This window comes from Notolepis coatsorum (genome assembly GCF_963971535.1).
Source record: "Notolepis coatsorum genome assembly, chromosome: 10".
NCBI lineage: Eukaryota > Metazoa > Chordata > Actinopteri > Aulopiformes > Paralepididae > Notolepis > Notolepis coatsorum.
In genome coordinates, this window is record NC_140174.1 from 116,342,879 (window position 1) to 116,367,264 (window position 24,386).

A 24,386-nucleotide genomic window follows, 5' to 3' on the forward strand; every position below is an offset into this window, starting at 1 on the left:
CCTGCTCAGTGTGTCTCCTGCTCAGTGTGTCTCTCCTGCTCAGTGTGTCTCTCCTGCTCAGTGTGTGTCTCCTGCTCAGTGTGTGTCTCCTGCTCAGTGTGTCTCTCCTGCTCAGTGTGTGTCTCCTGCTCAGTGTGTGTCTCTCCTGCTCAGTGTGTGTCTCTCCTGCTCAGTGTGTCTCTCCTGCTCAGTGTGTGTGTCTCCTGCTCAGTGTGTCTCTCCTGCTCAGTGTGTGTGTCTCCTGCTCAGTGTGTCTCTCCTGCTCAGTGTGTGTCTCTCCTGCTCAGTGTGTCTCTCCTGCTCAGTGTGTGTGTCTCCTGCTCAGTGTGTCTCTCCTGCTCAGTGTGTGTGTCTCCTGCTCAGTGTGTCTCTCCTGCTCAGTGTGTGTCTCACCTGCTCAGTGTGTGTCTCCTGCTCAGTGTGTCTCTCCTGCTCAGTGTGTCTCCTGCTCAGTGTGTCTCCTGCTCAGTGTGTCTCCTGCTCAGTGTGTGTCTCCTGCTCAGTGTGTGTCTCTCACCTGCTCAGTGTGTGTCTCCTGCTCAGTGTGTGTCTCCTGCTCAGTGTGTCTCCTGCTCAGTGTGTCTCCTGCTCAGTGTGTGTCCTGCTCAGTGTGTCTCACCTGCTCAGTGTGTGTCTCCTGCTCAGTGTGTGTCTCCTGCTCAGTGTGTGTCTCCTGCTCAGTGTGTCTCCTGCTCAGTGTGTGTCCTGCTCAGTGTGTCTCACCTGCTCAGTGTGTGTCTCTCCTGCTCAGTGTCTCTCTCCTGCTCAGTGTGTCTCTCCTGCTCAGTGTGTCTCTCCTGCTCAGTGTGTGTCTCACCTGCTCAGTGTGTCTCTCCTGCTCAGTGTGTCTCACCTGCTCAGTGTGTGTCTCTCCTGCTCAGTGTCTCTCTCCTGCTCAGTGTCTCTCTCCTGCTCAGTGTGTGTCTCCTGCTCAGTGTGTGTCTCCTGCTCAGTGTGTGTCTCCTGCTCAGTGTGTCTCTCCTGCTCAGTGTGTGTCTCCTGCTCAGTGTGTCTCTCCTGCTCAGTGTGTGTCTCCTGCTCAGTGTGTGTCTCCTGCTCAGTGTGTCTCTCCTGCTCAGTGTGTGTCTCACCTGCTCAGTGTGTCTCTCTCCTGCTCAGTGTGTCTCTCCTGCTCAGTGTGTGTCTCCTGCTCAGTGTGTCTCTCCTGCTCAGTGTGTCTCTCCTGCTCAGTGTGTGTCTCCTGCTCAGTGTGTGTCTCCTGCTCAGTGTGTGTCTCTCCTGCTCAGTGTGTGTCTCCTGCTCAGTGTGTGTCTCTCCTGCTCAGTGTGTGTCTCCTGCTCAGTGTGTGTCTCCTGCTCAGTGTGTGTCTCCTGCTCAGTGTGTCTCACCTGCTCAGTGTGTCTCTCCTGCTCAGTGTGTGTCTCTCCTGCTCAGTGTCTCTCTCCTGCTCAGTGTGTGTCTCACCTGCTCAGTGTGTGTCTCCTGCTCAGTGTGTGTCTCTCCTGCTCAGTGTGTCTCTCCTGCTCAGTGTGTGTCTCCTGCTCAGTGTGTCTCCTGCTCAGTGTGTCTCTCCTGCTCAGTGTGTGTCTCCTGCTCAGTGTGTGTCTCCTGCTCAGTGTGTCTCTCCTGCTCAGTGTGTGTCTCTCCTGCTCAGTGTGTCTCTCCTGCTCAGTGTGTGTCTCTCCTGCTCAGTGTGTCTCACCTGCTCAGTGTGTCTCTCCTGCTCAGTGTGTGTCTCTCCTGCTCAGTGTCTCTCTCCTGCTCAGTGTGTGTCTCACCTGCTCAGTGTGTCTCTCCTGCTCAGTGTGTGTCTCTCCTGCTCAGTGTGTCTCTCCTGCTCAGTGTGTGTCTCCTGCTCAGTGTGTCTCCTGCTCAGTGTGTCTCTCCTGCTCAGTGTGTCTCTCCTGCTCAGTGTGTCTCTCCTGCTCAGTGTCTCTCCTGCTCAGTGTCTCTCCTGCTCAGTGTGTCTCCTGCTCAGTGTGTGTCTCCTGCTCAGTGTGTGTCTCCTGCTCAGTGTGTCTCTCCTGCTCAGTGTGTGTCTCCTGCTCAGTGTGTCTCTCCTGCTCAGTGTGTGTCTCCTGCTCAGTGTGTGTCTCCTGCTCAGTGTGTCTCTCCTGCTCAGTGTGTGTCTCACCTGCTCAGTGTGTCTCTCTCCTGCTCAGTGTGTCTCTCCTGCTCAGTGTGTGTCTCCTGCTCAGTGTGTCTCTCCTGCTCAGTGTGTCTCTCCTGCTCAGTGTGTGTCTCCTGCTCAGTGTGTGTCTCCTGCTCAGTGTGTGTCTCTCCTGCTCAGTGTGTGTCTCCTGCTCAGTGTGTGTCTCTCCTGCTCAGTGTGTGTCTCCTGCTCAGTGTGTGTCTCCTGCTCAGTGTGTGTCTCCTGCTCAGTGTGTCTCACCTGCTCAGTGTGTCTCTCCTGCTCAGTGTGTGTCTCTCCTGCTCAGTGTCTCTCTCCTGCTCAGTGTGTGTCTCACCTGCTCAGTGTGTGTCTCCTGCTCAGTGTGTGTCTCTCCTGCTCAGTGTGTCTCTCCTGCTCAGTGTGTGTCTCCTGCTCAGTGTGTCTCCTGCTCAGTGTGTCTCTCCTGCTCAGTGTGTGTCTCCTGCTCAGTGTGTGTCTCCTGCTCAGTGTGTCTCTCCTGCTCAGTGTGTGTCTCTCCTGCTCAGTGTGTCTCTCCTGCTCAGTGTGTGTCTCTCCTGCTCAGTGTGTCTCACCTGCTCAGTGTGTCTCTCCTGCTCAGTGTGTGTCTCTCCTGCTCAGTGTCTCTCTCCTGCTCAGTGTGTGTCTCACCTGCTCAGTGTGTCTCTCCTGCTCAGTGTGTGTCTCTCCTGCTCAGTGTGTCTCTCCTGCTCAGTGTGTGTCTCCTGCTCAGTGTGTCTCCTGCTCAGTGTGTCTCTCCTGCTCAGTGTGTCTCTCCTGCTCAGTGTGTCTCTCCTGCTCAGTGTCTCTCCTGCTCAGTGTCTCTCCTGCTCAGTGTGTCTCACCTGCTCAGTGTGTCTCACCTGCTCAGTGTGTCTCACCTGCTCAGTGTGTCTCACCTGCTCAGTGTGTCTCTCCTGCTCAGTGTGTCTCTCCTGCTCAGTGTGTGTCTCCTGCTCAGTGTGTCTCTCCTGCTCAGTGTGTGTCTCCTGCTCAGTGTGTGTCTCTCCTGCTCAGTGTGTCTCTCCTGCTCAGTGTGTCTCTCCTGCTCAGTGTGTGTCTCTCCTGCTCAGTGTGTCTCTCCTGCTCAGTGTGTCTCACCTGCTCAGTGTGTCTCTCCTGCTCAGTGTGTGTCTCTCCTGCTCAGTGTGTCTCCTGCTCAGTGTGTCTCCTGCTCAGTGTGTCTCCTGCTCAGTGTGTCTCTCCTGCTCAGTGTCTCACCTGCTCAGTGTGTGTCTCCTGCTCAGTGTGTGTCTCTCCTGCTCAGTGTGTGTCTCTCCTGCTCAGTGTGTGTCTCCTGCTCAGTGTGTCTCCTGCTCAGTGTGTCTCCTGCTCAGTGTGTCTCTCCTGCTCAGTGTGTCTCACCTGCTCAGTGTGTCTCTCCTGCTCAGTGTGTGTCTCTCCTGCTCAGTGTGTGTCTCCTGCTCAGTGTGTGTCTCCTGCTCAGTGTGTCTCTCCTGCTCAGTGTGTCTCACCTGCTCAGTGTGTCTCTCCTGCTCAGTGTGTCTCTCCTGCTCAGTGTGTGTCTCCTGCTCAGTGTGTCTCTCCTGCTCAGTGTGTCTCTCCTGCTCAGTGTGTGTCTCTCCTGCTCAGTGTGTGTCTCTCCTGCTCAGTGTGTGTCTCCTGCTCAGTGTGTGTCTCCTGCTCAGTGTGTCTCCTGCTCAGTGTGTCTCCTGCTCAGTGTGTGTCTCCTGCTCAGTGTGTCTCTCCTGCTCAGTGTGTGTCTCTCCTGCTCAGTGTGTGTCTCTCCTGCTCAGTGTGTGTCTCCTGCTCAGTGTGTCTCCTGCTCAGTGTGTCTCCTGCTCAGTGTGTCTCCTGCTCAGTGTGTGTCTCCTGCTCAGTGTGTCTCCTGCTCAGTGTGTGTCTCCTGCTCAGTGTGTCTCTCCTGCTCAGTGTGTGTCTCTCCTGCTCAGTGTGTGTCTCTCCTGCTCAGTGTGTGTCTCTCACCTGCTCAGTGTGTGTCTCCTGCTCAGTGTGTGTCTCTCACCTGCTCACTGTGTGTCTCCTGCTCAGTGTGTGTCTCTCCTGCTCAGTGTGTCTCTCCTGCTCAGTGTGTGTCTCTCCTGCTCAGTGTGTGTCTCCTGCTCAGTGTGTCTCTCCTGCTCAGTGTCTCTCACCTGCTCAGTGTGTGTCTCCTGCTCAGTGTGTCTCTCCTGCTCAGTGTGTCTCTCCTGCTCAGTGTGTGTCTCTCACCTGCTCAGTGTGTGTCTCCTGCTCAGTGTGTGTCTCCTGCTCAGTGTGTGTCTCTCACCTGCTCAGTGTGTGTCTCCTGCTCAGTGTGTGTCTCTCCTGCTCAGTGTGTCTCTCCTGCTCAGTGTGTCTCCTGCTCAGTGTGTGTCTCTCCTGCTCAGTGTGTGTCTCCTGCTCAGTGTGTCTCTCCTGCTCAGTGTGTCTCTCCTGCTCAGTGTCTGTCTCCTGCTCAGTGTGTGTCTCCTGCTCAGTGTGTGTCTCCTGCTCAGTGTGTGTCTCCTGCTCAGTGTGTCTCTCACCTGCTCAGTGTGTGTCTCTCACCTGCTCAGTGTGTGTCTCCTGCTCAGTGTGTGTCTCCTGCTCAGTGTGTGTCTCCTGCTCAGTGTGTGTCTCTCTCCTGCTCAGTGTGTGTCTCTCTCCTGCTCAGTGTGTGTCTCCTGCTCAGTGTGTCTCTCCTGCTCAGTGTCTCTCACCTGCTCAGTGTGTGTCTCCTGCTCAGTGTGTCTCTCCTGCTCAGTGTGTGTCTCCTGCTCAGTGTCTCTCACCTGCTCAGTGTGTGTCTCCTGCTCAGTGTGTCTCTTCTGCTCAGTGAGTGTCTCACCTGCTCAGTGTGTCTCTCCTGCTCAGTGTCTCTCACCTGCTCAGTGTGTCTCTCCTGCTCAGTGTGTCTCTCACCTGCTCAGTGTCTCTCTCCTGCTCAGTGTGTGTCTCCTGCTCAGTGTGTGTCTCCTGCTCAGTGTGTGTCTCTCACCTGCTCAGTGTCTCTCTCCTGCTCAGTGTGTGTCTCCTGCTCAGTGTGTCTCTCACCTGCTCAGTGTCTCTCACCTGCTCAGTGTGTGTCTCTCACCTGCTCAGTGTGTCTCTCCTGCTCAGTGTCTCTCTCCTGCTCAGTGTGTCTCTCACCTGCTCAGTGTGTCTCACCTGCTCAGTGTGTGTCTCCTGCTCAGTGTGTCTCTCACCTGCTCAGTGTCTCTCACCTGCTCAGTGTGTGTCTCTCCTGCTCAGTGTGTCTCTCCTGCTCAGTGTGTCTCTCCTGCTCAGTGTCTCTCTCCTGCTCAGTGTGTGTGTCTCACCTGCTCAGTGTGTGTGTCTCACCTGCTCAGTGTGTGTCTCTCACCTGCTCAGTGTGTGTCTCCTGCTCAGTGTGTCTCTCTCCTGCTCAGTGTGTGTCTCTCACCTGCTCAGTGTGTGTCTCCTGCTCAGTGTGTGTCTCTCACCTGCTCAGTGTGCGTCTCCTGCTCAGTGTGTCTCTCACCTTCTCAGTGTGTGTCTCCTGCTCAGTGTGTCTCTCACCTGCTCAGTGTGTCTCACCTGCTCAGTGTGTGTCTCCTGCTCAGTGTGTGTCTCTCACCTGCTCAGTGTGAGTGTCTCACCTGCTCAGTGTGTGTCTCTCACCTGCTCAGTGTGTGTCTCTCACCTGCTCAGTGTGTGTCTCTCACCTGCTCAGTGTGTGTCTCTCACCTGCTCAGTGTGTGTGTCTCACCTGCTCAGTGTGTGTCTCTCACCTGCTCAGTGTGTGTCTCTCACCTGCTCAGTGTGTGTGTCTCCCGCTCCCCGCGCACCACAGCGGTGTACTTGTCCTCCTCGGAGCGCTCATCGTTCTCCAGCGCCACGCGGGCCTTGTAGGTGGCGCTGGCCTCGATCTCGTCCGCCAACTGGGCAGCACGCGCCTCCCTCTTCAGGAACTCCTCTGAGTTGTCCCGCTCCAGAGCGACCCTGAGGGGAGAGGAGGAGAGAGGAGAGGGTGGGAGAGGAGAGGGTGGTAGAGGAGAGGAGAGGGTGGGAGAGGAGAGGAGAGGGTGGTAGAGGAGGGTGGTAGAGGAGAGGAGAGGGTGGGAGAGGAGAGGGTGGTAGAGGAGAGGAGAGGGTGGGAGAGGAGAGGGTGGTAGAGGAGAGGAGAGGGTGGGAGAGGAGAGGGTGGTAGAGGAGAGGAGAGGGTGGTAGAGGAGGGTGGTAGAGGAGAGGAGAGGGTGGTAGAGGAGAGGGTGGTAGAGGAGAGGAGAGGGTGGTAGAGGAGAGGAGAGGGTGGGAGAGGAGAGGGTGGTAGAGGAGAGGGTGGGAGAGGAGAGGGTGGTAGAGGAGAGGAGAGGGTGGTAGAGGAGGGTGGTAGAGGAGAGGAGAGGGTGGGAAAGGAGAGGGTGGTAGAGGAGAGGAGAAGAGAGAGGAGAGGAGAGGGTGGGAGAGGAGAGGGTGGTAGAGGAGAGGAGAGGGTGGTAGAGGAGAGGGTGGTAGAGGAGAGGGTGGTAGAGGAGAGGAGAGGGTGGTAGAGGAGAGGAGAGGGTGGTAGAGGAGAGGGTGGGAGAGGAGAGGGTGGTAGAGGAGAGGAGAGGGTGGTAGAGGAGAGGGTGGTAGAGGAGAGGGTGGTAGAGGAGAGGAGAGGGTGGTAGAGGAGAGGGTGGTAGAGGAGAGGGTGGTAGAGGAGAGGAGAGGGTGGTAGAGGAGAGGAGAGGGTGGTAGAGGAGAGGGTGGGAGAGGAGAGGGTGGGAGAGGAGAGGGTGGTAGAGGAGGGTGGTAGAGGAGAGGGTGGGAGAGGAGGGTGGTAGAGGAGAGGGTGGTAGAGGAGGGTGGTAGAGGAGAGGGTGGGAGAGGAGAGGGTGGGAGAGGAGAGGGTGGGAGAGGAGAGGGTGGGAGAGGAGAGGAGAGGGTGTGAGAGGAGAGGAGAGGGTGGTAGAGGAGAGGGTGGGAGAGGAGAGGGTGGGAGAGGAGAGGATGGTAGAGGAGAGGGTGGGAGAGGAGAGGGTGTGAGAGGAGAGGAGAGGGTGTGAGAGGAGAGGAGAGGGTGGTAGAGGAGAGGGTGGGAGAGGAGAGAGGGTGGGAGAGGAGAGGAGAGGTTGGGAAAGGAGAGGAGAGAGGGTTGGAGAGGAGAGGGTGGGAAAGGAGAGGAGAGAGGGTGGGAGAGGAGAGGGTGGGAGAGGAGAGAGGGTGGGAGAGGAGAGGAGAGGTTGGGAAAGGAGAGGAGAGAGGGTGGGAGAGGAGAGGCGAAGAGAGGAGAGGGTGGGAAAGGAGAGGAGAGGAGAGGGTGGGAGAGGAGAGGGTGGGAGAGGAGAGGGTGGGAGAGGAGAGGGTGGGAAAGGAGAGGAGAGAGGGTGGGAGAGGAGAGGGTGGGAAAGGAGAGGAGAGAGGGTGGGAGAGGAGAGGGTGGGAGAGGAGAGGAGAGGTTGGGAAAGGAGAGGAGGTGGGAGAGTTTCAAGTTTCAAGTTTCTTTAATAGTTGTCATACAGAAGTACAGAATACTTTCATACAAAATGCTTCTTACTGTTACACTCCAGAGACTGTGCTAGACAAGATAGTATCAAATAACATAGTATAGCATGTAATTTAGAAGAAGAAAATGAGGTCACAGTGTTCGGTATAGACATATGTACAATGTTCTGAGTTACCATATAATATACAATACTATGCAGTGTACTAATGTACAGTACTATATAGTGCAAAGCAGAAATGGGATGAGGTACAATTTAGGTACAATTTACAGTAAGGTGTACGAGTTGTAGTGCAATCCTTCATCAATAAATATAAAGTGTGGGGAGTGGGTGCTACAGTGTGTTTGTTTAAAGTGGGTGTGTGCTATAAAGTGTGTGGAGTGGGTGCTACAGTGTGTTTGTTTAAAGTGAGTGTGTGCGTGTGGATGTGTGTGCTATGTGCGTTTGGTGGTTGTTGTTGTGTAGTGTTCATTGTTCGTTTAGCAGCCTGATGGCCTGGGGATAGAAGCTTCTTCTGAGTCTTTCTGTGCTCGCCTTGAGACTCCGGTATCGCTTGCCTGACCGCAGCAGTTCAAAGAGGCAGTTGTTCGGGTGACTGGAGTCTTTAATGATTCTCTTAGCCTTGCCCTTGCAACGCTTGTTGTAAATGTTCTGGAGGGTGGGGAGCCCCCCTCCAATTGTGCGTTCGGCTGAACGTGTCACTCTTTGTAGTCTGCTTCGGTCTTGTGCAGTGCTATTCCCAAACCAGGAGGTGATGTTGCCAGTCAAGATGCTCTCTATTGTACATGAGTAGAAGTTCTTAAGGATCTTCTGACTGACTTGGAACTTCCTTAGGCGCCTGAGGAAGTAGAGGCGTTGTCGTGCCTTCTTCACAACACTGTCAATGTGTGTGGTCCATGTCAAGTCCTCGGATATGTAGGCTCCGAGGTACTTAAAGCTGTTGACTCTCTCAACCGGTGCCCCGTCGATGCTGAGGGGGCTGTAGTCCTTGACCCCCGACCTCCTGAAGTCCACAATCATCTCCTTTGTTTTGCTGACGTTCAGGGAGAGGCTGTTTTCCTGGCACCATCCCGCCAGGACCTTGACCTCTTCCAGGTAGGCCCTCTCGTCGTTGGCAGAGATCAGGCCCACCACCACTGTGTCGTCAGCAAATTTGATGATTGTATTGCTACTCCGCTGAGCCACACAGTCGTGTGTGTACAGGGAGTAGAGGAGGGGACTCAGAACACAGCCCTGGGGGGCCCCTATGTTGAGGGTGATGGATGAGGAGGTGCAGTTGCCTGCTCTCACCACCTGGGGTCTGCCAGTCAGGAAGTCCAAGACCCACTGGCAGAGGTCATAGTTCAAGCCCAGGTCCCTGAGCTTGGCTATGAGTATGGAGGGGACTATGGTATTGAATGCCGAGCTGTAGTCGATGAATAGCATTCTCACATAGTTCCCCTGCCTCTTGTCCAGGTGTGATGCTGCTGTGTGCAGCACATGGGCTATGGCGTCCTCCGTGGACCTGTTGGGGCGATATGCAAATTGCAGGGGGTCCATGTTGATGGGGAGGGAGGAGCAGATGTAGCCCTTTACTAGCTTCTCAAAGCACTTCATGGCTATGGAGGTGAGAGCTACAGGGCGGTAGTCGTTGAGGCAAGCAGGCTTGGATTTTTTGGGTACAGGGATAATAGTGGACTTCTTCAGGCAGGTGGGGATGACAGCCTGTTCTAAGGACAGGTTAAATATGTCAGTGAATACTGGGGCCAGTTGGTCGGCACAGACTTTTAGGAGAGGGTGGGAAAGGAGAGGAGAGGGTGGGAGAGGAGAGGGTGGGAGAGGAGAGGGTCATGCATCGTTCACATTGGGATGAATATTAATGACACAAGATATGACCAAATATCCTTCCGTCTCAATGATGACCGTGAGTCACGTGACGCTCCTGACATCACAGCAGACGGAGCTTTAATTCAAACCTCTTGATTTCCTCTTCTGTTTAATAACAAAGACAGCTAAACTGCAGCCTCTCTCGTACCAGGCGCTAGTAGGCTCGGGTATCAATCAATCCTAGTACAATCCTGTTCCCTCTCTCGATACTAGGGCTGTCTTAAATACTTCGAAGCTTCGTTCGATGGGCATGGGATTTGAATGGAATTTCTTTTTTGAATATATTAAAAAAGAAAAATCTGCAAAATCAACTGCCTCTTTTTGTTAACTACAACAAGTAATGCTGTTTGTTATTTAAGATGAGGTCGGACTCTGCACTGACAGATTTGTGTTCATTGTGCTGCTTTTATAAAGCCTCAAATGACGGCTTACAATATTTCATGAAAGCAAAGTGTTTCGTTTGTCTAAGATCCAATCCACTTCATTTATAGAGCACATTTAAAAACAACAAAGTTGAACAAAGTGCTGTACAAGTCCCACAACATAAAAAAAAAATTATAAAAAAAGATATATATATATATATATTTTTCGAATGTATTTTCTCTGCCCCGAAGCATCGAATGACAAAACATTTTCGAAGGTCAGCCCTACTGGATACAATACAAACTGAGCAACAGACAGACAGCCAGGCAGGCAGGCTTGGCATGAGTACTGCAACGCTTGTCAGAAGAGGCAGGGCACAGGCCACAGTCCTCCTGGTAACCTAGCAACACACGCTGGGGAAAGGACCACTTACGTGTATGTAGACAAGCTGCTGTCATACGTAGAGTGGACTCCATACTTCTCCTCGTTGTATTTGAACATGTCATTGGGATCCCATCCATTAGACTAGAGAGAGAGAGAGAGGGGGGGAGAGAGAGAGAGAGAGAGGGGGGGGGGAGAGAGAGAGAGACAAAGAGAGACAGAGGGAAGAGAAAGAGAGAAGAGAAAGAGAGATACAAAAAGAGAGAAAGAGACAAAGACAGAGGGAAGAGAAGAGAGAAAGAGAAAGGAGAAAGAGAGATACAGAGAGACAGAGAGAGAAATAGACAGAGAGAAGAGAAAGAGATACAGAGAGAGAGAGAGAGACAGAGAGAGGAAAGAGAGAGAGAGAAGAGAAAGAGATACAGAGAGAGAGAAGAGAAAGAGATACAGAGAGAGAGAGCGAGAGAAAGGATGAGAGAGAGAGAGAGAGACATGTTCATGATTCCATTACAACCAGGACGCGTGAACACTTAAGGCAACTAACATGTGCTTCCGCATTGCTCTGATTGGCCAGCGCTCTCCTTCGTGAATCCCAGCAGCTCTACGCACCGAGCGTAGAACGAAAACAGAAAGCCGCCATCTTTGATTTCATTTGCAGCAGGAACGCAGCAGGAACAAGTGCAATAAACAAAAAAGGATACAGTCACTGTGTATTCTGCCTCATTTATTGATGAGTATTCTGCCTCATTTATTGATGAATAGGAAGTACTTGAGGTCGTTGTTAAATACGTGTGTGTTTTAATAAACAGTATAACTGTAAAAGTAATGTTGAATTGTCGTGTCGCTAAACTAGACAAAGAGGTTTGAAAATACGAGCGTCTTGGCGTGTAATGACTAGCGATGAATTATGTGTTTTAACACTATGGTCGCCAAAAACGCCGTAGCACGTCTTTCCCCGCCATGCTCATTCTGCTAAAGACGCCGTACCACGTCTTTGATATCAATATTTCAAAAATCTGTGATCGAAATCATATTTCTCCCCCACGTTGATGCGAGTGACAATCATCACACAGCTAATATTACTATGATTATTAGGATAAAGGTTCCCTCGATAAAGACACGTGAAAAGTATAAAACACCTGTGACGTTAGCTCTACTGTGCTAAAAATGTACGCTAAATGTATTTCAGCCAGGTTCTACTCTAGTGTGGAGATCCGTGTCCACGGCCCCCTCTGATCACCGGGGAACAAAGTCAAGAGCGAGCGGGTCCTCCACAGCACTCACTACTCAGCTTTGCAGTGGTTTGTGGGGAATAGCACAGTTGGTACTCATATTCAAGGGGACCACAAAGATGGCGTACTGGCAGGTGGTGTCCAACTGATTGTGGGCCACTCCAGCCAGCTACCACCACACATGTAGACAGTAGTGGTGGGGGAAAATATCGATACAGTATAGTATCGCGATACTTTGCGTGACGATACTGTATCGATACAAGGACGCCAAGTATCGATAGTTTATTATGTGATTATTATTTTTATTTGTAAAAGGAAGTTGCATTGTTCATTTCAATACCTGTAATAGTACAGTAGTCCACACACACACTGTGTGCATTCAGTTAACACTGGTCGCCAAAAACGCCGTAGCACGTCTTTCCCCGCCATGCTCATTCTGCCAAAGACGCCGTACCACGTCTTTGATATCAATATTTCAAAAATCTGTGATCGAAATCATATTTCTCCCCCGGAGACTTGAGATCTACTGTTGATCCCCTCTCAACTCTCCAACGGTTCAAGAGCGCCATCTGGTGGCGGATCGGCGGATCGCCCAGAGCGGAAACAGGAAATGGAAGCTGGTGCTCATTTCAATTCGGTCCGATCACTCGGTAATAGTCCCAGGACTCGAGCTAGACACAACGGATAGCAATCCGTTACCAATAACTCGATAAACAACATGATTTGGACGTATATACTATTATACAACCTGGAAATGGATCGCATATTTCTGTTCCACGCTCATCGCCCAACGCTATGAGGAAGCTACGGTAAGATTCAGCGTTATTTTTTAACGTGTTCGATACTAACTGCTCTAATGATCATATCACCCACACTAGATGAATCATCTAACGTTGGACACGGAATTATAAACGACCCCCCCCCCCCATCCAGTCAACATCAGATGATCAGTAGTAACTTCTAGAAGCACGTCCATTTGAAATTTTTTATCTTGCGCAGATTCCTATCAAACTGTATTTGATCATCAATATAATGCATTTGGGGCTATAAATCACGTTCTGGAGAAAGCTGCAGAAAACGATAAAAACATACGTATACTTTAGACCGTATTTTAGTATGAATATGTGAATGAAAAAGTATAACGTTGCTACACCCTGAACAATAGATACTTGACGTTGAATGGGCCATAGTAATGTCAATTTAGCAATAGAATTTACCTGCAAAGAAGGTAAACATCCCCATAGACAAATAGAGCTGGCAGAGGATGGTATATTAAGAATATAAGCCTGGCGACCAAAGTGTTAAATATGTTGCGACCGTCGGATTGTTGTTAAAAACGGAGGGATACTAGCTAAGGTGTGGGGGAGTTGGCGTATATAAGTTGATTGCTTTAAAAACTGAGAGAAATGTCGTATTTACGCTGTTTAAAACGGAGTCATGGGCGAAAATCTTTGGTTTTAGCTTAACGTATGGGGTGGAGTTCAATTCGCAAGCGGGTAAGGGGCCTACGTAATGTTTAAAGAACAAGATCTAAGGTTATGTGGAATTTACAAATATAGATGTGAAGAAAGATTTTGAAAAGATTTTTTAATTTTCTGTTAAATTAGATAAGTTGCCGGTGAGGTAACGTTAGTGACGCGTGGGTAGGTGGGGGGGCACTGTACACTGTACATTTGGTGCTCAAGTGCAACATCCCTATATACCAGCGGTTCTCAACAGGGGTTCCGCGGCACACAGGGGTTCCGCGGAGAGCTGTCAGGGGTTCCGCGAGATGCCTGGCAATGTTCTTTAAAAATATAGAATGACAACAGTCTTATTTTGAAAATCCTATAGCGGGTCTCATTTATGCCCACGCGCAGCTCCAGCTATAATAACTAGGCTCCGAAAGCTAGCAACATTAAGGTCATTATGATACTCTTATTTTGAAAATCCGTGGTGTCGTGACTCATATCCGCTCCAGCACACAGCCAATAGGATGCATCTCAGGCAGGCTGAGCAGTGAGCAGTAGCGTCTCTCAGCTCAGCAGTAGTAGTAGCGTCTGGATCTGGAACGCGGACATTGAAACACAGCAAGGGTAGTGTTTTTGCGACCCAAAACAAATCCCTGCTGTTTTATTCCGCAACGGGTCAAATGCATATAACATGCTTTGCAATCCTTGCCATTCCTTTATGACCACGTTGTGTTTAAGACCGGAATTAATGTCCCGTTACCATAAGCTAACAACAAGCTAAAAGCCCTGTTCAGAGCGACAGAGAACAGCAGGGTGGGGACTTAGTTGGAAGGATGACTGGGGGGGGGGGGGGGGGGGGCATTTCTCCCTCTATGTGTGTGCGTTTGAAAAGATGATGAAGTCAGACTACTATATTATATTGATAGTAAATGTACTGAGGGTGGACAGACAGATTATGTTGATATTTAAACATAAAAAATACAATACATAAATGTATCCATGATCATCATGCAACATAAAACAATTGCAGGAACGGTTTGGGAGAGGAAGGTGTTTTAGGTTGCGTGTTCCAAAAAATGTACTTAAAGTTTAAAGCTCAATATATCAAAACGTGGCACTTTATAGTGAACAGGCACTTTATAGTGAATCCAAATTCTTTTTGGATTACAGAAAATTATCCCTAAAGTGCTATCTGTTGCAGCTGCACTGTTTTCCATGAAAATACCATATTTGGATAAGTTTGACCATTTCTAAAAATCTGAAAATCATTATTTAATAAAACACAGAAAAGTATCACCAAGTTACTCTGGATAAAAAAAAACTTTACAGACAACATTGAGACAAAGCTTCCTGACACATCTCCATCCAAACTCTTGGAAGAACTCATTGAAATCTCATCTGATACCACCTGGAGAGCTAGTTTCAGAGTGTGGTGCTGAGTACCAAGTATCTCATGATGCTGCAGTTAAGGTGTTGATACCATTCAGCACCACATACAGTATCTGTGTGAAGCTGGCTTTTCATCCATGACAGCTCTGAAAACAAAATATAGGGCCAAGTTGAGCCTTGATGATGACATGCGTGTTGCCTTGTCAAAGATCTCCCCACGTATTGACCGTATTATTAGCCAGCAGCAGCGGACCTCGCATTGAGCTAGAAATGTCCACCGAGTGAACAAGTGCTTATTTTCTGTATTTATTTATATTTTTTGAGAAATGGTAACTTGGTGATCCTTTTCTGTATTTAAAAAAAATACATGATTTTCTGTTTTTGAGAAATTGTCAAACTTATCCAAATATGCTATTTTTATGGAGAACAGTGCAGCTGCAACAGATAGCACTTTAGTGATCCTTTTCTGTATTTAAAAAAAAAACTTTTGTCATCAGATTCAGACAACTTTATTGATCCTGCGTGGGGCAATTCATATTTGCAGATTCACCAACAAGCAACAAAGACAAACAAACAACAAAACATCTCAACGACAGCACGGCAAATAAAGAGTCATTGTATCATCATTGTAGCAAAAAAGACAGGACCGGGAAAGTCTTTATCGTATGTAGGGGTGCCCTGGAATATTTTATTGAACACAGGGGTGCCTTGGCAGCAGAAAGGTTGAGAACCCCTGCTATATACTATATACTCATGTACCATGTTCTACAGTAAGTGGGGAGTGTAAACATTTATAGTTAAAGACAGTAGAGCTTGAGTACTTTTCGATAGAGCTTTGATTCAAACCGGTGCATGAGATGGGGTTCTATATGTAGAACATGGTACAGTAAGGCGTGAGTGTAAACAGTGATGCAAACCCCCTCAATGTACAGTGATTCAAACCCCCTCAATGTACAGTTTCTGCACATTGATGCTTTATACTAGTGCAAGACAGTTTCGATAGGGCTTTGAATCAAACCCCCTCAATGTACAGTTTCTGAGAGCTGGGCTGTGTTGCGAAATAACGTTATGAATAAAGCACGAAATAACAGCATATAACGTTATGTTATATAACGTTTATGAGTGAATCTGGTAGAGTGAATCTGGTAGTTGTCTGGTAGAGTGAATCGCATTGGAAGTTGTTTTGATAAATATGTACATTCCCATTTCCGCGAGTAGGTCGCTTAACATTACAAGGCTCGCTTGCGTTACCGGCGTGCGGGCGAAAACGAGCGTAGCATCACGTGGGGTCAGTGGGCCAATCAGAGCAATGTGGAAGCGTCATGTTAGTTGCCTAAAGTGTTCACGCAACCAGGACACTCTCCACACAGAGCTGAAGAGCCACCAGACTGATGAGGTCAGTGCAGCTCGTCAGACCAGTTGACATTGTAACGTTACAGTAGTATTGCATACAGAGCGGTGACGGCGCCCCCTTGCCGTACAAACTGGAAGAGCTTGAAAGTGCAAGTCATCGAGTTTCCGACCAACTCCTATATGGCAGAATACCGGCGGCACGCGCGGTGTCACCATAATGCTTTGTACTGACGGTATATATTCAGATATAAATTCAGATATATTGTCCCATCCCTGGTGTCTGGTGTGTGTGTCTGTCTGTGTGTGCCCTCCTACCACGTCTGTGTCTGTCTGTCTGTGTGTGTGCCCTCCTACCACGTCTGTGTCTGTCTGTCTGTGTGTGTGTCCTCCTACCACGTCTGTGTCTGTGTGTGTCTGTCTGTGTGTGCCCTCCTACCACGTCTGTGTGTGTGCCCTCCTACCACGTCTGTGTCTGTGTGTGTCTGTCTGTGTGTGTGCCCTCCTACCACGTCTGTGTCTGTCTGTGTGTGTGCCCTCCTACCACGTCTGTGTCTGTCTGTCTGTGTGTGCCCTCCTACCACGTCTGTGTCTGTGTGTGTCTGTCTGTGTGTGCCCTCCTACCACGTCTGTGTGTGTGCCCTCCTACCACGTCTGTGTCTGTGTGTGTCTGTCTGTGTGTGCCCTCCTACCACGTCTGTGTGTGTGTGTCTGTGTGTGCCCTCCTACCACGTCTGTGTGTGTGTCTGTGTGTGCCCTCCTACCACGTCTGTGTGTGTGTGTCTGTGTGTGCCCTCCTACCACGTCTGTCTGTGTCTGTCTGTGTGTGTGCCCTCCTACCACGTCTGTGTCTGTGTGTGTGTGTGCCCTCCTACCACGTCTGTGTCTGTGTGTGTGCCCTCCTACCACGTCTGTGTCTGTGTGTGTGCCCTCCTACCACGTCTGTGTCTGTGTCTGTGCGTGTGTGCCCTCCTACCACGTCTGTGTCCAGGGACTCCAGGCTGTCGGAGGTGTGTGTCTGTGTGTGTGTGTATGTGTGTGTGTGTGTGTGTGTGTGTGTGTGTGTGTGTGTGTCTGTGTGTGTGTGTGTGTGTGTGTGTGTGTGTGTGTGTGTGTGTGTGTCTGTGTGTGCGTGTCTGTGTGTGTGTATGTGTGTGTGTGTGTGTGTGTGTGTGTGTGTGTGTGTGTGTGTGTGTGTCTGTGTGTGCGTGTGTGCGCGTGTGTGTGTGTGTGTGTGTGTGTGTGTGTGTGTGTGTGTCTGTGTGTGTGTGTATGTGTGTGTGTGTGTGTCTCTGTGTGTGCGTGTGTGTGTGTGTGTGTGTATGTGTGTGTGTGTGTGTGTGTGTGTGTGTGTGTGCGTGTGTGTGTCTCTGTGTGTGCGTGTGTCTGTGTATGTGTGTGTGTGTGTGTGTGTGTGTGTGCGTGTGCGTGTGTATGTGTGTGTCTCTGTGTGTGCGTGCTCCTACCACGTCTGTGTCGAGGCTCTCCAGGCTGTCGGAGGTGTGCGTCTCTCCTCCGTCCCAGGGCTCCAGGTCCTTCTCTTTGTGTTCTCCGTTGATCCTGCTGCTCACCGCCGTGTCTGTGAAGTTCTCTACAGCGGCCACCAGGGGTCAGTCACACAGCGTCCAGAATACACACAGCAGGGTTCAGTCACACGGCGTCCAGAATACACACAGCAGGGGTCAGTCACACAGCGTCCAGAATACACACAGCAGGGGTCAGTCACACGGCGTCCAGAATACACACAGCAGGGGTCAGTCACACGGTGTCCAGAATACACACAGCAGCGGTCAGTCACACGGCGTCCAGAATACACACAGCAGGGGTCAGTCACACAGCGTCCAGAATACACACAGCAGCGGTCAGTCACACGGCGTCCAGAATACACACAGCAGCGGTCAGTCACACGGTGTCCAGAATACACACAGCAGCGGTCAGTCACACGGCGTCCAGAATACACACAGCAGCGGTCAGTCACACAGCGTCCAGAATACACACAGCAGCGGTCAGTCACACGGCGTCCAGAATACACACAGCAGCGGTCAGTCACACAGCGTCCAGAATACACACAGCAGCGGTCAGTCACACGGCGTCCAGAATACACACAGCAGCGGTCAGTCACACAGCGTCCAGAATACACACAGCAGCGGTCAGTCACACAGCGTCCAGAATACACACAGCAGCGGTCAGTCACACGGCGTCCAGAATACACACAGCAGCGGTCAGTCACACAGCGTCCAGAATACACACAGCAGCGGTCAGTCACACAGCGTCCAGAATACACACAGCAGGGGTCAGTCACACAGCGTCCAAAATACACACAGCAGGGGTCAGTCACACGGCGTCCAGAATACACACAGCAGGGGTCAGTCACACGGCGTCCAGAATACACACAGCAGGGGTCAGTCACACGGCGTCCAGAATACACACAGCAGGGGTCAGTCACACGGCGTCCAGAATACACACAGCAGGGGTCAGTCACACGGCGTCCAGAATACACACGCACACACGGCATCAAAACGCACACCGTATCCACATGATCAAAGTTTGTGTGAGGGGAGTGTGCGTGCGTGTGTGTACGTGTGTGTGTGTGTTACCCATGATTCGTGTCCGATGTGTCTGACCAGTAGTTCAGCCATACTGTATGTAACAGCGTTGTGCCGTCCATGCACTTTGTAACTGGCTGTTCTTTCATACTTTCTGACTGCACTGGCAGTGTTTATGTCCTTTGTATGAGGCTTCCTTGTACTTCTGTTCATGTGGACATAAATAAACATTTCAAGTGTGTGTGTGTGTGTGTGTGTGTGTGTGTGTGTGTGTGTGTAGTAGGGATGGCCATTTTTAAGACAAATCCAGATCGATTGATCTCGAGTGATCATGTATTACTCGTAAAGGGGGAAAAAACTAAAAATTAATATTTTTGAACTTTTTTTATTACATTTTGTTCATTCATGTATATGTTTAAGGAAACCAACAAACAGTTATAATCTTACACATACATGTAAAACAAATATGTAAAAATAAAAAAGATTAATAATTTAAGATCGATATTTCTCATAGCTACGAGTAATCGACTCACGCCCATCCCTAGTGTGTAGGAAGGTGTAAGAGGCAGAAAAAAACAGCCATATATTACCTGTATCAGAGGACACTAGATCAGAGAAGAGACAGACAGACAGACGAGAGATAGGGTCAGCTGACAGGCAGACGGACACACTGACAAGACAGACGGACAAGTCTTCTGTGGGAGATTATGGTGCCTCTTTACCACTAGCGCAGGGCTGTACAGTGCGAGATATATATTGCACGTGCTACAGCAACATCGGTCTGTGCGATGAATGGATTTACTTCAGTAGCACTGGTGCGATAGGCATTCGGTTCATGTCGATACTCTTATTTTGAAAATCCTGTAGCGGGTCTCATTTCCGCCTAAGCGCAGCTCCAACTATAATAACTATGGCTCCGGCAGCTAGCAACGCTCAGTTCATATCGATACTCTTATTTTGAAAATCCGTGGCATCGTGACTCATATCCGCTCTACAGCACACAGCAGTACTTGTCTCAGTAGTAGCAGTAGCGTCTGGAACACGCACATTGCAACATAGCAAGGCTAGTGTGCCTATTTCGCGACCCAAAACAAATCCCTGCCGTTTTATTCCGCAACGGGTCAAATGCATATAACATGCTTTGCAATCCTCGCCATTCCTTTATGACCACGTTGTGTTTAAGACCGGAATTAACGTTATGTTAGCATAAGCTAACAACAAGCTAAAGCCCTGTTCAGAGCGATAGAGAACAGCAGAGTGGGGACTGGGAAGGAGGGGGGGCATTCTCCCTTCTGTGTGTGTGCGTTTGAAAAGATATGAAGTCAGACGAGTATATTATATTGATAGTAAATGTACTGAGGGTCGACAGATAATGTTGATATTTAAACATACAATACATAATAAATGTATGCATGATCATCATGCAACATAAAACAATTGCAGGAACGGTTTGGGAGAGGAAGGGGTTTTAGGTTGCGTGTTCCAATTTTCTTTTTACTTAAAGTTTAAAGCTCAATATATCAAAACGTGGCACTTTAGTGAACAGGAGGTCTATTTGTATTAAAAACAATAAATAGTTTTTCATTTAAATGTCTGGAAGAGCTAAAAAATGTTTTTCCAAATTATATTTGTTACCTTTTTTGAGTTGATCTAAATGTTACTGATTGTGTTAAATGGGCTTATGATATCATCTCATATCGATTGCAGGCACCTGCATTGTATCGTGGCAGATATCGGCAAATATCGTATCGTTGTCCAAAGAATCGATATCGTATCGTGATGAAACTTGTGATTCCCACCCCTAGTAGAGTCCATACACCCAACACCAAATCCCATAATTCCTTACACGTAATGTGTCTGGCTGTGTGACGTCAACTTGTCAGCATGAAAATGACAGCCAAACATGGCACTGCAACTAAATAACACAAATACAATAGGCACATTTGTGACTGTTACAAATATAACACGTTTTATACTTGTGCTATAAGATTTTGGCCTGTGCTACAAAACTATCAACCTCTGTAGCACCAGTGCTATGTGCAAAAAAAGTTAACGTACAGCCCTGACTAGCGGACTGGCCATCGGGATCACCGGGAGTACCGGGAGTGTTCCCGCAGTCAGGCCACTGAACTCCGAAGCAGGCCAGGTCGGTATACATGTTTATATTTGCGCATATATAAGTTCAGGCAAGCAGGCAGGAATGAGTTAACTTGTTATTCACAACCCAGCTCGATGCAGTGCGCCTGCGCAGGCCTCGCCAGTGGCCAATCTCAAACAAGCCTATTAATTTAAATCATGATGAGATCAACTGCCAAAACCCGGGAGATATGAACGTTTTGGACAGCTCTAGAATGGGTGAAGACGAACGTCGGACTAAAATTGAAAGAATGAGACGAAAGCGGGGCGCAATCAGAGGTGTTACATAATTATAATAATTGTTAGACTAGAAGTCTTTATTTGTCATGCAGTTTTTTTTTTTTTTTTTTTTTTTTTTTTTTTTAACTTCGTTTTTTAGCGTTTATCGCTTTTTCTGGTCAAGCATGATTGACAGAAACAGGTTGAATGGGATATAGATCAGGGGAAGACACTGAGAAAATACGGCGAGTCCGGGAGTCGAACTCGTGTACCCCAGATCCGTGACGAGCACGGTTGTCCGCGACGCCGAAATAGCGCCGAGATACGCGGTGAGCTACGGGGGCTCCCCCTTGTCATGCAGTTTTAAAGGAAAACTCCAACATTTTGGGAAATTAGCTTATTTAACATCTTCCCTGGAGTTAGACAAGAAGATGCATACTTTTTTTGTCTATCTGCATGCATTAGGCTTAGGGAACGCCAGCACCGTTAGCATAGCTTAGCTTAATCACTGGAAGTGGGTCAGACTTTTACCCTGAAGTTCCCTACAGTCACAAAATACACTCCAAATACAACTCCAAAACGTTCCTGTAAACATGTTGTGAGCTGTGTATTTACCACGTGGAGAAATAAAAAATAATTGAATTCGACATTTACGTTTTCTAAGCAAATATACTCTGAACAATTTTTTGCCTAACCACTCCTCTCTGGGCGCAGTGATTTCACGCAACGCAGTGCTACTTTCTTAGTTCCGAGTATATTTGCTTAGAAAACGTAAATGTCTAATTCAATTACTTTTTATTTCTCCATGTGGTAAATACACAGGTCACAACATGTTTACAGGAACGTTTTGGAGTTGTATTTGGAGTGTATTTCATGACTGTAGGGAACTTCAGGGTAAAGGTCTGACCCACTTCCAGTGATGAAGCTAAGCTACGCTAATGGTGCGGGCGTTCCCTAATAATAATAATAATAATGGCTTGGATTTATATAGCGCTCTTCATGACACCCAGAGCGTTTCACAGAGTCCATTATTCGTTCATACACAGTCATACCGGTGGTGGTAAGCTACAATTGCAGCCAGAGCTGCCCTGAGGCAGACTCACGGAAGCGTGGCGAATAATCATAGCCTACGGCCCCTCCGACCACCACCAACATTCATTCACATGCATACACATTCATACGAGGCAAGTAGGCTAATGCATGCAGATAGACAAAAAAGGTATGTATCTTCTTGTCTAACTCCAGGGAAGATGTTAAATAAGCTAATTTCCCAAAATGTTGGAGTTTTCCTTTAACACACACACGCGAGATGGCCGACCCACAGGAACACACACACACATGCAGTGATTCGCCGATGAAATGTCTCTGCACTTTTCCCATCCCGTTGTCCTTCCCCCCATGGGCAGCCGGGAGCAGATAGGGCGTCAACGTGAGCCGCGCCCTGGGGACCAATCCAAGTGCTCCTGTCAGTCTTTGTCAAGGACGCCACAGCGTTAGCGATCTGTTGTGCATGTTTTTCCATTGGGTTTATCTTATCGGGGGGGAAACCGTTGCGAGCACGGGGAGAACATGCAAACTCCACACAGAAAGGCCTGGGAGATACCCCACCTGAGTACCTGGCATCATGGAAACCTGGTCCCCAAGCGGGAATCGAACCCTGGACCTTCTTGCTGTGAGGCGACAGTGTTAACCACTACACCACCGTGCCGCTTTAACCACTACACCACCGTGCCGCTACTACACGAGTTTTGAATCAGATGGACATTGAAATTGACGTGGAAACTCCGGATGTTGATCACTTGATCACTTTATTGGATGTACTGCTGGGAGTTAAATAAGACAGTTTGTTGGAACCTGACCGTGAAATAGAACAGCTATAAGACTGATGGATGATTTGGATGCGGATATTGAAGCAGCAGAGATGTAAGGAACGCGTCATTATGTTGAACTGATGGGTATGGGCCTGGCCTGGCCTGGCTGAGTCAAATTCCCGGTAGGAATTATGGTCCCAGTCCGCGACTGCACTTTACCACCAGGCCAGATCCATCATACAAGGTGCCAGTTTAGATGTAGACATGTGTAGCACCACTTTGTTCAAATTCAGTCATTCCTTAATTCCAAGCTTTCAGGGCTAAAAGTGTATATAGAATCTAGGGCTGTCTTAAATACTTCGAAGCTTCGTTCGATGGGCATGGGATTCGAATATGAAAATAAAATTCGAATATATAAAAAAAACAAAAAAGTATATATATATATATATATAATTTTTTTGCAAAATCAACTCTGCCTCTGTTAATTACAACAAGCAATGCTGTTTGTTATTTAAGATGAGGTCGGACTCGGCACTGACAGATTTGTGTTCATTGTGCTGCTTTTATAAAGCCCCAAATGACGGCTTACAATATTTCATGAAAGCAAAGTGTTTCGTTTGTCTAAGATTTTAAAAGGTTTAAACTTTACAGCACTGAAAGTTGAACTAAAGCCCCTTTTCCACTGCATGGTAACTACTCGACTCTACTCTACTCGCTTTAGGTAACTGGTACTTCGTTCCTTTTCCACTGCAGGTACTAAGTACTCAGTTTGTCTCCGTGTGGGGAGGCGGGCTGCTGGTGTACAGCATGAGAGCTCCAGCATAGCTATGTCCGTGAGGGCTTGGCGCAAGCCAGAGTAAAACAGTTTTCAATCAATCAATCAATAACAACATTAACCAGACTCTCGTGTCTATTCTGCTAACGCTACCTCTCATTGTGTCTATTCTACAAGCTTTAACGTTACCTAGGCTCTCATGTATCTGCTAACGTTAACATTAGCATTAGGCTAACAACAAGCTTTCGTTACCTCTCACGTATATCTGCTAACGTTAGCATTAGGTAATAATAACAGGTTTAAAATGGATGGTGATTACCTCACGTTGTGTCTATTCTACTAGCATTAACGTTACTAGTACAAACAATCAATAGCGAGTTATAATGATCACGCTATGTACGATAACCATGCTAAAACGCTAACGTTAGCACATTAGCACCTAAGCACAACAAGCTTAACAAATCAGCAATCTTTTTGTGAGACTAAACTCTCCGCTCTGTGGCAAATTGTGTTGATGTCGGTTTTGTTTCATCAATAAATGAGGCAGAATACACAGTGACTGTATCCTTTTTTGTTTATTGCACTTGTTCCTGCTAGCAAACATAATGAAATCCTACGCGAGGCTAAATAAAGATGGCAGCTTTCTGGTTTTTTTCCAGGACGCTCCAACGTGTGACGCGTCTCTCTTCTGACCAACCAGTGGTCTGCAGTGTTTCACGTGACTTTTCTGGTACCAGTTCTACCCGCTTGGAACCTCGACAGAGCAGGGACTAAAAAAGTACCCAAAAAGTACCTGGTACCAGGTACTTTGGTAATGGCAAACCAAAAATGCAGAGTAGAGTCGAGTAGGTACCATGCAGTGGAAAAGGGGCAAAAGTGCTGTACAAGTCCCACAACATAAAAAAAAAAAAAAAATTGATTTATAATATATATATATTTTTTTATCTCGAAGCTTCGAATTCCAAAAAAAGAATTCGAAGGTCAGCCCTAATAGAATCCCTCTACCTCACGACTGTGAGCGAGGTGCGTTCATAAACGTTATTCCTTCCCATCCTGCAGGTGTCACTCTAGTTCACCTCCTGTCCTGCAGGTGTCTCTCTAGTTCACCTCCCCTCCTGCAGGTGTCTCTCTAGTTCACCTCCCGTCCTGCAGGTGTCTCTCTAGTTCACCTCCCCTCCTGCAGGTGTCTCTCTAGTTCACCTCCTGTCCTGCAGGTGTCTCTAGTTCACATCCCCTCCTGCAGGTGTCTCTAGTTCACCTCCCGTCCTGCAGGTGTCTCTAGTTCACCTCCCGTCCTGCAGGTGTCTCTAGTTCACCTCCCCTCCTGCAGGTGTCTCTCTAGTTCACCTCCCCTCCTGCAGGTGTCTCTCTAGTTCGCCTCC

At 48.7% G+C, this 24,386-nt stretch overlaps 1 protein-coding gene across 1 annotated transcript in view; it reads right to left on the reverse strand.

The window, feature by feature from the left end:
- Positions 1-24,386, reverse strand: part of atxn2 (ataxin 2) — a 250,745-nt gene that overhangs the window by 110,499 nt on the left and 115,860 nt on the right. Inside the window, exons 6-9 of the mRNA XM_084323938.1 lie at positions 18,654-18,668; positions 16,984-17,108; positions 10,148-10,239; positions 5,810-5,998 (exon numbers count right to left, since the gene is read on the reverse strand). Coding sequence (XP_084180064.1) covers positions 5,810-5,998; positions 10,148-10,239; positions 16,984-17,108; positions 18,654-18,668 — 421 coding nt within the window. The remainder of the gene's footprint in view (positions 1-5,809; positions 5,999-10,147; positions 10,240-16,983; positions 17,109-18,653; positions 18,669-24,386) is intronic.